This window comes from Tiliqua scincoides, chromosome 4, assembly GCF_035046505.1.
Source record: "Tiliqua scincoides isolate rTilSci1 chromosome 4, rTilSci1.hap2, whole genome shotgun sequence".
NCBI lineage: Eukaryota > Metazoa > Chordata > Lepidosauria > Squamata > Scincidae > Tiliqua > Tiliqua scincoides.
The window spans coordinates 7,267,640-7,280,918 of NC_089824.1; the positions used below are offsets into that span (position 1 = coordinate 7,267,640).

General features: G+C 44.9%; 1 protein-coding gene across 1 annotated transcript; it reads left to right on the top strand.

Annotated features, from left to right (window-relative positions):
* Positions 1-833: 833 nt before the first annotated feature.
* Positions 834-1,847, top strand: LOC136647576 (mas-related G-protein coupled receptor member D-like). The gene has a single exon (XM_066623198.1). It carries the CDS (start codon positions 834-836, stop codon positions 1,845-1,847), a length of 1,014 nt encoding a protein of 337 aa, XP_066479295.1.
* Positions 1,848-13,279: the final 11,432 nt, after the last annotated feature.

Genomic DNA, 13,279 nt, shown 5'->3' on the forward strand with positions numbered 1-13,279 from the left:
CATTGGTGATTGGGAGGCTTACAGAGGTTTAAGAGAAATATCTCCTTAAATTCCCTTGCCTCTCCCAAGCTTCCCAATCGCCAACACTACGGTGGGGGAAAGGATAGGGTCGGGCTGTAAGAGATGCAGCAGCAGGAGAGTGGAAGAACCAGGGAAGGAATCAGAAACCAAAGAGTGATGGGTATAAACCTCTTCCTTATGCAGCACTTCTCATATCCTCTGAGAAATCTTTTCACTGAGAGGTTGCCCCTGGGTGGAATATGTCATGCCCTCACCCTACTATACTAACCTGCCCCCTTGTGACAACCCCAAAGGGACAGGGTGAGTGACGGTGACAAAGCTCAGTAAAAAGAATAATTATGATAATAATGATTATGGAGGGAGGTGGGGAGAAGGCGTTATGGGGAGGGGGGAGGCGAGCGAAGGACTGGTGGAGGGTGGGGAGGAGGCATGTTGGGGAGATGGGGAGAGGGGGAGGCATGCTGGGGGAGGGAACGGGGAGGGAGGCAGACAGGACCAGTGTTTTGCTCCACTGCATCCAAAGCTTCCATGTAGGGATTGCCACCTTACACGGAGGCTCTTGATTCACCGCTCACCTTTGGGTTGGTGGAGAATCAAGTAGCCCCATTGTGGGGGAAGGGGATGAAAGGTGCAGGGTGCGGTGGCAGCCATTTTTTGTGCCATTGCAGCTGCACGCCCCGGGCAGCTCAGGATTGGGCTGATCAATTCCTCCTATCACTACTTGTGCACCACAATGGCACTAATTGAGTACCTGTGCCCCCCTCCCCAAACAGGGCACTTATCCAAGAAGAGGAGTCAAGAAGCGCCAAAGCATGACGACCAATTTCAGTCAAGTGTCCTCATCCCCCACGCCTGCTAAACAGGAAAATCGTACCGTGGACAATGGCAATCTGGACTCATGTGATTGCCTCTGGTATTTTGCAACAGATATAAATCTGGTTATCCTTTTTAGCTTCATTTGCATTGTCAGTATATTTGGACTTGTGGGGAATGGAGCAGTCATCTGGCTTCTCGGCTTCCGCATGAAGAGGACTCCCTTCACCACCTACGTCCTGAACTTGGCTGTCGCTGACTTTGGAGTTCTCGCATTTGCATTTTTTTCAGCTGTTCTGCTTAGCTTAAGACATCGTTCTGATCGCAATTTGCCATATTTTTCCCTTTACGTCATGGCTATAGTGCTTTTCCGCATTATGTTCAGCATCAGCCAATTCCTCCTGACCATCATCAGCATGGACAGGTGTGTGGCCGTCCTCTTCCCCATTTGGTATCGATGCCACCGGCCGGAAAAATTGCCTGCTGTTTTGTGTGCCCTCATTTGGATCTTCTACTTCCTGGCTCATGGAATTCTTACCGCTTTAGAAGAATTTGTATTTGAGAAGAAAGATTTGCCATTGTATGTGTTTCTGGGGAATGCCGTGGTCTGCCTTCCACTCATCCTTATCTCCACCATGGTCCTGTTCATCAGATTCTGTTTTAATTCACAACAGCACCGGCGGAGGAAACTTTTAATGGCCATCTTACTTGCTCTCTTGTTCTTCCTCTTTCTTGCCTTCCCATTGAATGTCATGTATCTAATTCATCTTCACCTTGTGTCTTCTCATGAAGATGACTTTCCTTCTCTAAAAGTTCACATTCTCAGTGTTGGGTATTTATGTGCATCTGTGAACAGCTTTGTTAACCCACTGATTTATTTCCTGGTTGGGTTAAAGAAGAGGGGTCTGTGTAAGGAGAACCTAAGGCTCATCCTTCAAAGAGTCTTCAAACAGGAGGAGGAAGTCTATGGAGAAGAATCACAACCCTCAACTCAAAGCCAGATATCTGCATGAGTGCATATATTGCATCTGTTACAAAATTACAGTATTCTCAATTGTTAATATACTTCAGATTATTTTAGACTTTTGATTTTGAGCAAATGCTGCTAGAGGTTTATGAGAAATGGATCAAGATGCTCCATCACTCCCTTTAAATATCGGGAGAACATTAAGCTAGTTCCTTACAGAGTTTTCAAGGAGGAGGATGTCTCTGAAGAAAAATGCAGATGTAATGTCTGTATATGTGTCTCCCCTTGTCAATGCTAGCTTTCTCAATTGAGCAACAGTCCAATTTTATCCCCCACCACTGGAATCAATGTAGCCCTGCTGTTTGGGGGGGGGGGAGGGTGACCAGAATGCCAGCCACAGGAAAGTAAAAAACATTTTATGCATTTAAAAGTCAGTAGGAGGGCCACGGAAGCCCAGGGAGTAGTTTCAGGGCAGGGGGAGGCAGAGAGTGGGCGGAATGGGGTTGAGGGAGGGTGGGACAGGGGCAGTGGGAGGAATCGGGGTAGGAGGGGTTGGAACTCGTGGAGCCCTGCTCTGCTGGATCCTATGTTCCATATTGGGCTGAAAAGCCCGACATGGAGCTCCTCCAGCCTGTGACAGCAAAATAGCTAGCGTAGACTGGAGGAAACCCACTGTGGCCCCTTTGCCCTTATTTGGGGGAAGAGGACAAATCTGCCCTTCCCAGGACGAAGCCTCCGGCTTTCCCATTTTGGAGCCACTGCACCCAGCAGTGCCACCACCATTAGGATTGGGCTATTAACCCCTTAGTACTCAAGATAGTATTTGCTCACGTTCATTCTTTGTACAGTTGGCAACCTTCAGTCTCGAAAGACTATGGTATCGCGCTCTGAAAGGTGGTTCTGGAACAGCGTCTAGTGTGGCTGAAAAGGCCGATTCGGGAGTGACAATCCCTTCCACACTGGGAGCAAGTGCAGTCTGTCCCTGGCCTGTCTCCCTGGCTATGGGCCTTCCTTCTTTGCCTCTTAGCCTCAGACTGTTGGCAAAGTGTCTCTTCAAACTGGGAAAGGCCATGTTGCACAGCCTGCCTCCAAGCGGGCCGCTCAGAGGCCAGGGTTTCCCACTTGTTGAGGTCCACTCCTAAGGCCTTCAGATCCCTCTTGCACATGTCCTTGTATCGCAGCTGTGGTCTACCTGTAGGGCGCTTTCCTTGCACGAGTTCTCCATAGAGGAGATCCTTTGAGATCCGGCCATCATCCATTCTCACGACATGACCGAGCCAACGCAGGCGTCTCTGTTTCAGTAGTGCATACATGCTAGGGATTCCAGCACGTTCCAGGACTGTGTTGTTTGAAACTTTGTCCTGCCAGGTGATGCCGAGAATACGTCGGAGGCAGCGCATGTGGAAAGCATTCAGTTTCCTCTCCTGTTGTGAGCGAAGAGTCCATGACTCGCTGCAGTACAGAAGTGTACTCAGGACGCAAGCTCTGTAGACCTGGATCTTGGTATGTTCCGTCAGCTTCTTGTTGGACCAGACTCTCTTTGTGAGTCTGGAAAACGTGGTAGCTGCTTTACCGATGCGTTTGTTTAGCTCGGTATCGAGAGAAAGAGTGTCGGAGATCGTTGAGCCAAGGTACACAAAGTCATGGACAACCTCCAGTTCATGCGCAGAGATTGTAATGCAGGGAGGTAAGTCCACATCCTGAACCATGACCTGTGTTTTCTTCAGGTTGATTGTCAGTCCAAAATCTTGGCAGGCCTTGCTAAAACGATCCATGAGCTGCTGGAGATCTTTGGCAGAGTGGGTAGTGATAGCTGCATTGTCGGCAAAGAGGAAGTCACGCAGACATTTCAGCTGGACTTTGGACTTTGCTCTCAGTATGGAGAGGTTGAAGAGCTTTCCATCTGATCTGGTCCGGAGATAGATGCCTTCTGTTGTAGTTCCAAAGCCTTCTCCTTTTCTCCTCTTCCTTTGTAACCATGTTTACTAGCAAAATATACCGCATGACTGACATTTCCATTTTTTGTCTATAATATCATCCTGTAATGTATGCATTGATTGTACTATTTCAGTCATACCTAATAATAAGAATTCCCAATATCATGTTGAATCAACATGACTGAATATTAGCTGTCAAATCCCTGACTGAATGTGCATGTCTGAAAGTTAATGAATTCTTTTTTGATATGTCTCTCACTGCTGCCCAGTCACTGCCTTTCAAAAGAGGTGGGAAACCCATCAGTTGTCAGTTGTTGCTTTTCACTTGTCACTTGTTGATAATTAATTCTGGATAACATGTATAAGTCTTATGTAGACAAGGAAATTCCAACGTTCCTCACTTCAAAATATTCCTCAAAGAATGTATGCACCGGAATCATCCTCTCTTTTACTGGGTCTGCTTTTGAGACGTGTGTAACAAGCACATGAGGGAAACCTATTACATGTTCAGGACCTAAGTGCAGTGGCCAGTGGTACAACTCAAGTCGATTGGCATAAAAGGAAGAAGGAGATTCGCAGCCCAATCCTATCCAAGTTCACGCATGTAAGGAGAAGTGAGTGCAAAAAAACGCAAGAGGAGGAGGAGAAAAGGATGGGGAGCTGAACATAGCAAAATTAGAAGGGGTTCCCATGGGGAAGAGGGGCTGAAGAAGTGGCAGGTTTTATAGTAGTGGGAGGAATGTGGTAGAAGAGAAAAAAACAGAGGACAAAAAAGGGAAGAAAGCAGGAAAGCACAAAAGTTCAAGTAGTGGAAGGAGAGCAGGGCCAGGCCTTTGTTCTTTGTAGCTTAAATCAGTGGTGTACAAAGAAGTCCTGCAGCTCAGAGTGCCAGGCTGCGGGGGCGGGGGGGTCTGAGAGGTTGAATTGGGGGTGACGCTGGCTGCAGCAACAATTTGGCTAGCGCTGACTGCAGCTGCCCACAAGAGAAGCATGTTCATAGGTGTGATTATATATACAAAGTTATATAAATATACAAATAAACTTACAAAATTAGTACATGTAAAAAGTTCAATAAAAGAAAATGTTCACTGTCTGTGCTTCTTCTCTGCTATTATTAGTATTCATTTCATGTCATGACTATTACTGAAAATTATTTTGTGAGGGAGGGGTGCAAAAATGTATGGTCCCCAGGTGCCAATGACCTTGGTACACTGCTGGCTTGAATGATGGCTGAAGGCAAGGATTGAGTCACTCACTCACTGCAGGAAAGGCTAGAGAGTCACCAGAATGAGAGAAAAATTGTTTTTAAGGTCACAGGGAAAAAGTTTGGGAGACACTACTATGAGCCGTTCTAGTAAAGCCACCACCTTCCAAATTTCACCCCATCCAAAGCTGAACAAAAAAGCCAAGTTAAAACCAATCTTCTGAAGTGTAGATTCGACGAAACCTAGGGCATTCCACAGGGTCTGTGGAAAATATACAGCCCGTAAGACATCTGAGTCCTGGAGCAGTAAGGTCTCTCAGGAGACCTTACTCTCAGTATCTCTGACTCTCAGGTCTCTCAGTATGGAGCCCAGCAGCATACTGACAACTAATGCAAAGAATCAGGTTGAAGCAGCCTCGGTCAAGAACCTGGCTGTTACATTTGGTATCTGTGGTAATTATATGTACAAGCGCTGGGCTTAGCCTTAATATGCGGCAACATAGCAGACACATCAGCTAAGCTATTGCCTGCGTCTGCGCAGAGAGCACACTCTTCACAGCCTTGGAAATCATGATGAGTCTTTGCCCAGTGCCGGTAAACAAGAGGATGTTATGGAGAAGCGTTTCTTATCTATGTTGTGGTTAGCTAGAATGCTAGCTGGTTACAGCCAGTGTGAATTTCAGCAACCTTCAGTAATTTTCCCTATTACATAGCTTTGCATCATATGTTTTGAGAATGAATAAAAGTCTGAGGAAACTGGCCGGGAGGGCGGACTTCTCTCTCAGTCTCAAACCGTCCTACTTCCGGCTCAGCTCTCCCTGCATCAACACTCTGAATGAACGTCTGCCGTCTCTTTCATTGCTCTGCCCCTCGCAGTTTCAGCTCCACTCTCAACCCTCAGAGTGCTTCTGCTTTTTGCACTCTCCCATCAAGCCACAAGGCCCTAAGCCTTGTGGGCTTCCCAAGCAGTGTCAAACTGCTACAGTATCAGTGGAAGTTTCCGACTGCTTCTTCATGGGCAGTATTTCTTCAGTAATGGGCAGTAATTCTTCAGTATTATTATTATTATTATTATTATTATTATTATTATTATTATTATTATTATTATTATTAGCTGGGTCAGTCCTTGCCAGGAAAGGCTGCAGCCAAATCCATTCTGCAGCACAGAATGAGCCAAAGCTGCTAAAACGGGCTTCCTTTCACTGAGACATCATCTCAAGAAGATGCTTTGGAACTCCCAGAGCAATAGAAAATGCAGCAAAATGCTTCTAGTGTAGTAGAAACACAACAAACAGCACACCTCCATCTTGCCTGGATTCCGTTTCAGCTTCTTCTCCCTCATCTGGTCCCATGCAGCTGCCCGATGCTGATTCAGGGTTTCTGCAGTACTCGATTTTCAAAGTACGTTGCAAATTTTTCAAACTATAAAGTGCAAATTTCTCTTCACAATTAAATGTTGTGGAGCCATTTCCTCTGCACTTAAGGGACTACAGAAGCACCCAAGTTCAGGAACTCAACTTCTCCTGCGGGTAACAGAATGGATACTGCATTTGTAGGTGATGTCATGATTCTGTGGATCCCGCGCCCCACTGATGCGCAAGCAATATAAAGCTCTTCTCAGATGTTCTTTGCTTGGGGTTGTGTGTTAGGATTCCAGCCTTAGACATTTAAATCTCCTTCCAGGAAGAGATTGGGGACAGTAACTGTAGTTAGATATGAATGTCATGTATTAACTGTACACTGTGCATTAAGGTTGCAATCCTAGCCACCCTTTCCGGAGAGTAAGCTCCATTGAACAAAATAGGACTTACTTCTGAGTAGACCTGGTTAGGAGTATGCCCTAAGTCATGTATGTTGTTCAGGTGATAAAGGTATAAAATCAACCGCACCGGTGATGTTCAGGATACAAGTTTTTTGTTTGTTTGTATCCTTTATTGTGCAATTAAGATTTTTTCCGTTTTCCAGCCGCTAGTCTTTTCTTTTACCTTGAGGTGGCTTCCCTCACACCAGGCTAAGTCCTTTCTGCTCCGGATCTGAGTAGACCCCTGTTCTCACAACATCTCTACCATCACCTTCTCCACTCTGGCCTCTCATTCTCTCACCTCAGGAGCCTGAATGCCACCCAACATTTTGCTAATAGATGTTAGCTAAGACATTATGGGGTACAAGCCATGATGTGTATGCGGAACCTCCTGATTTTAGAAATGGGTTATGTCAGAATGCCAGATGCAGGGGAGGGCACCAGGATGAGGTCTCTTGTTATCTGGTGTGCTCCCTGGGGCATTTGGTGGGCCGCTGTGAGATACAGGAAGCTGGACTAGATGGGCCTGTGGCCTGATCCAGTGGGGCTGTTCTTATGTTCTTATGTTCTTATGTTCATAGGCCTTTTCAGCCTAGAAAAGAGGCGCCTGAGGGGGGACATGATTGAGACATACAAAATTATGCAGGGGATGGACAGAGTGGATAGGGAGATGCTCTTTACACTCTCACATAACACCAGAACCAGGGGACAGCCACTAAAATTGAGTGTTGGGAGAGTTAGAACAGACAAAAGACAATATTTCTTTACTCAGCGTGTGGTTGGTCTGTGGAACTCTTTGCCACAGGATTTGGTGATGGTGACTGGCCTGGACGCCTTTAAAAGGGGATTGGACAAGTTTCTGGAAAAATTCATTACAGGTTACAAGCCATAATGTGTATGTGCAACCTCCTGATTTTAGAAATGGGCTAAGTCAGAATGCCAGCTGCAAGGGAGGGCACCAGGATGCAGGTCTCTTGTTATCTGGTGTGCTCCCTGGGGCATTTGGTGGGCCGCTGTGAGATACAGGAAGCTGGACTAGATGGGCCTATGGCCTGATCCAGTGGGGCTGTTCTTATGTTCTTATGTTCTCCCTACTGGGGGAATTAAAATCTACCCCCTCGCAGTACCTTGGTTGTAGATAGTTTGCCCTCCACCAAATAGGTTTTTTGTGGTTTTATTTATTGTTTCTAATATACCGTATAAAATATTTTAGCCGTAAGCCGTAAGCTGCCTTGAGAAAGCTGCAGAGGAAAGGCAGGGTACAAATCTTTCAAATAAATCAATCAATAAGTAAATAAAACCAATCATAATTCAATACTCCGTTAGCAATACACCACAGAGCAAAAATGTCGTGCCATTAATATAACAGTCATTAGCTAGTAATAGGCCAGCAATCGGCTAATCAACTCTTTATGCACAAACTGGAAAACACAGTTTACTGTCAAATTTGTCTATCTCTCACTACAAACAGATGCAAAGCTACTTACTTGTCTTGTTTGATAATAATGACACTTTTGTGGTTTGAGAGCTTCAGCAAAAGGTTGACAACGATCTTGTCCATTTACCCTATAATTATAAGTTTCTCTACCATGCAGAAATTTCCATATGCTCTTTCAATATATTCTTTATTAAGCCAGTGCAAAGCTCTTGATTAACTGATCAGCAGGCCGTTTGCTTTTACTGGGCCCAATGTTTGATCCCAGGGTCAATCTTTTCCCCCACACTTCCCTCCATTTAAAGCTTTAACTTTAACGCACCCTCCTTTTGTTATATTTTAACCTGGTTCGGAATCATACAAATTGACTGCACAATCTTAAGGTGCCTCTAGGGCAGAGTGACTGCTCCAGTGGTGCAGACTGTTGCCAATGTACCATATAGCATGTTGTGACAGTGCACCATCTGGGCCTGCCAGTAGGAAGGACAGAGCCACTGGCGGTCCTAGGGGGGGTCAGGGGACCAAAAGCCCTGGGGCAGCATGGCTGTGGGGCCTGTGGGGGCAGCACCATCATGCTGTGGTACCCCTCGCACTGCTGCCACCAGTTCCGCCTGCCCTCTGGAGCCCTTCTGAGTGCTGGGGAGGCCCTGTGCGGTGTTCCCTGGCCCTCCAAAAGTCTTCTGAGGCCTCTGGAGGACTCTTGAACACAGTTCAACTGCCCTCCAGAGGCCTCAGAAGGCTTTTGGAGGGCCAGGGGACATTGCGCAAGGCACCATAATGCTAGTATGCCTCCACTCTGGGGGGGGGGGGATTTGCAGTCATGTGCCCCAAGGTGGCATAAGGGCCAGATTCACAAATGGGCAAAGCCTTCCTGCGTGTGCCAGTGCAAGGAGCAGCAAGTGCCAGGATAGGTAAGCTCTGCAGTGAGAAGCACGGAGGCAGAACCAGAAAGGGGGAGGGTGGTGAGGGGTGGAATAGGGTGTGGGTATGCTGGCGATGGGGGTGGGTGCATCAGGCCTGAGGGGGGGGTGAGATCAGCATTGGTGGTGCACGCTGTACCCTTTCCCAGGCCTCATCTGCCGACAGGAGACAACACTGGCTTGAGCCCAGAATGGCTCTGAAGGGGAGGGGCCCTGCAAAACTTAGTGCTTTGCACACTCTCTGGCTATGCCGCTGGTCTGCAGCTCTCCTCCCATTCATCTCATCACTCAGAAGACTTCTGCTTTGGATGGTTCTTGCCTGATTTAGAGAAGTCAGTGCAGGGTTGATGCAATGTTTGAGGCTCTTGTCAACCCAGGCTGCGCAAAAGTCCACTTTGTTCTTCTTGAGACCAGAGCATCAGAAGGACTCCATCTAGGTGTTCACTGGTTGTTTTTGTCTTTGACATCTTAGCTGAAAAAGGTGACCACAGACTCAGCAACTGGTACAGACTGGTCTTCAGTTGCTTTTGCAAGTGAGGATTTCAGAACAGGAAATTGCACAGGAGGCGACACTATGACAGTCCTAGGGAGAATTTTTTCTTGGACATTCTTGGAAACATGCCTTCTTTGCTTTGGTGCTTGTTAAACCATCTGGACTTCATGGTGTAGCAGGAACCAGCATGGGCAGCCTTCAAATGTCTCTGGATGTTATAGCATGGGTTGACTTTCTTCTTGGTCTTTAACCTCAACAAAAGCAGCTCATAGACTTGGTTTGGCAGTCCTCTTGGTCATAAAGGATAATATCTGGACTCAAGGCTTGCTGGTAAGTCTTACTTATTTTTTTTATTTCATTTATAATAATAAAAGATAAAAGGAAAAACACAGTAAAAGAAGAAGAAAAGAGAGAAAAGACAACAAAATTAGAGTTACATGAAAAATACAAAGAATACCTCTAATAATGTAGCACAAAGTCAAATGTTCTAATTACTTACAGCTTTATAGCTTAATAATCTAAATTTTCACCCATATATACCTTATATCTCCAACAGCCCTTCTTATCTCCTCATAAATATTCCATTTCAGATTATTATTTCAGATTAATGTTCTCTATTCCTTTCAATCTAATCTTCAGATCCACAACTCAGTAATTCATTATTCTCTCTCTCATGCAGAAAGTCAATAATTGGTTTCCAGGTCTTCATAAAATTTACTATTGAATGCTTTTTAAGTAAGGTCGTAAAGTTGTCCATTTCTGCAAAGTCCATAACTTTTGTCCATCATTCTTCTATCGACGAAATGTCTCTAGTTTTCCATTACTGTGCATAAAGTATTCTAGATAGTTATCATGTATAAAAATAAAATTTTGAATCTGTTTTCCACATATTCATCGATTACATCCTGCAAAAAGACTTCAGGTTTCATTTGCACATTTGCTGTTAAAATCAACTGTGTCTGTGCATGTATCCAGTACTTTTTTCTTTATTACATGTCCACCACATCCCTCCTGCTTTTTACATTTCCAACACTTTTGTGATGTTGAGAGACTTACTTGTGATGTTGATGGCTTCTGGTGTTTGTCTTGTTTCCCTACGTTATGGAACATAAAACCTTACAGCAATTATCCTGGAGTACAAATAGGAATTTTTATTCCAGTATGGCTTCTATTTCAGCAGGAGCACCTGTCTGGATCTTTACATTTCCACCTTATCAAGGTTGTCCTGGGAAGATTCTGTCTTGATGTCTATTATGTACCCAGGTGGGCAGTGTTTGGTACTTGGCAGCAGTTCTAGTGATGAAAAGAACCTAAAATGAATAAACATTACTCTAGTGCAATCTTTCATTTCTTTACAAAGCAGATCTCTTGATGGGATGGGATGACAAGGGCCTTTAATTTCATTTAGTAGGTCTTGCCTGTAAAATAAACTGTTTAAATTAAAATTTACAATAGGGTTCAGCAAGAGTTCTCTTTAAAATGGTTCACCATGAAAGCTTATTTTGAATGCTATAGCAGGAGGAGCTGATATTCATGAATATTAGGATAATGCTTTTATGTAACTTTCACTGGAGAAATCAGACAAAATCTATAAAATTGTTAAAAAATACTACTGCAATTTTCATAGTGTGGTTTGTGGTTAGGCAGCCTTCAGAAATTCTTTTGCTATATTAACCCTAGCAATCCCAGCAACTACTTTATTTTTCTGCTCTAATATTGTGTTATTAGACTTTACGTGCTTAAATGAAAATTGTAATGTAAAATTTTAACAATATATCCAAATATTGCATCATTGGGAACTTTATCATCAATCATGTAATATCAGTTGTTGGTCAATTATTTATTATACATAATTATTACAAATATTTGTTATTCCCTTTTCCCCACATGCAAAAATTTTGAAGCATGCAGGAAATTAGAATAAGAGTCACTAGATTTTTCAGCCTCCCCCCCAAAAATAAATAAATAAATAAATATGTGAGTGCAAAATGCACTTAGCCTGCAATCCTATCCACACTTACCTGGGAGTAAACCCCATTGATTATAATGGGATTTACTTCTGAGTAGACATGCATAGGATTGGGCTCTTAGCTCACCTCCAGGAATTTTGTTTATGTTTTGAGTCTGCTTGTAAATACAAATGAGACTGGAGTCATCAGAGGAGGCTGAATACAATTTCTAAAAGAAAGCTAACATTTGTGGAGTAGCTAACAAACTGTGGAGTAGATCCCTAAGGGCCGAATTCTATCCAGCTTGCCAATGTCAATGCAGCCACAGTACAGCTCTGAAGTAAGGGAATGAGGTCCCCCGTCCCCCCACAGCAGGATATAGCAGATGCCTACTGGGCAAAGCTCCATAGGTGCAGGACAATTAGATAGGATTAGACCCTTAGTGAAACACTTGAAAAACTATTAATACATTCCTAATCATGTCCCTGTTAAACTTTAGAAAAGAGTATTTCAATAACTCAACTCAAAAGAAAGTTAAAACCCAAAACAGTCTTCTCAGAGCCTCTACCAAGAGAGCACACTGAGGTACCAGATATAGTCGTGAACTAAAAGGAATCCACTGTGTCTTCCTTAAAATCTGGTCTAGCTCTGGTTTACAATTTTTAATAAGCAAAGGACAAAGTCAAACAGAAAACGTAAGAGCAAAGATCACATATGCTAGTGTAGTGTAGAGAAGAAGTGAACTTTCCTGTTGGCCAATTTGTGTCAATTTTCTTTAAAGTTTTCAGCTGGTTATATGAATCTCAAGGCACCTATTTACTTATTTTCTCACTCCATAAAATATCAGTTGCTCCAGGTATAGCCCTATTTTTCTAAGTCTTTAGGTTTGAGGAGGATAGGGACAGGAAGTGGGGTGAGCAAGGGATAGTTGGAGGGCATGAGGGGGCGGATCTCTGTTGCAATCATGCACCACAGAACTTATTCCCCTTCTGCTGGCCTGACACATCCCTAGTAGTTCCTTGAACTTATATCCGATAAACCACTGTGGGACCGAGGAGACCTATTGGCAGGCAGATGGCTTAGAGGAAGGTAAGTAAAAAATAATTTTGCTCAACATCTCCCTGGCTGTCTGGCTGCCAGGTCGAGGACAGGCTGGGCAGCGCTGTTGCCCAAAACGGCTGCTCCACCAGTGCTGCAGCCACCAGGAGAGGAGAGGTCTCCCCAGACGGTTGCCTGACCCCTTGTGAGGCTGACAGCCCCATCAGCTGCCCCTTCCCCTGCTGGGTCTGGTGCCAGCCTGAGATCTTGTGAGATATTGGGTCAGTGTTTAATCCAGTCGGGCGGTGCAGCACATGGCTGCTCTCCCTCACCACTCTAGCTGTAGGCCCCAGCAGTGAGGCTTTGCTTGCTCACCCCTGCATGCCTGGGTGAGCCAGGTGCCCAACTCAGCCCCCCCCCCACTGCCCAGAGTGGGCTGTCCCACTACACTCCTCCTTTGTCACACCGGAGTGGGCTGCCCCGCTATACTCCTCCAACTAATCCTTACATTGGAGTGTGCTCCTGGGTGGGTTGTGTTGTGTCCTTATTCTACTATACTAACCTGCCCCCTTGCAATAACACTGGAGGGGCAGAGGATGCGACAATGACAAGAAGAATAGTATGGGCATTTGTAATAAATTGTATTGTGAAATATCAGGTTTCTGTGTGGCTCTAGAAGATCTGTTCCTACACTCAAAAGT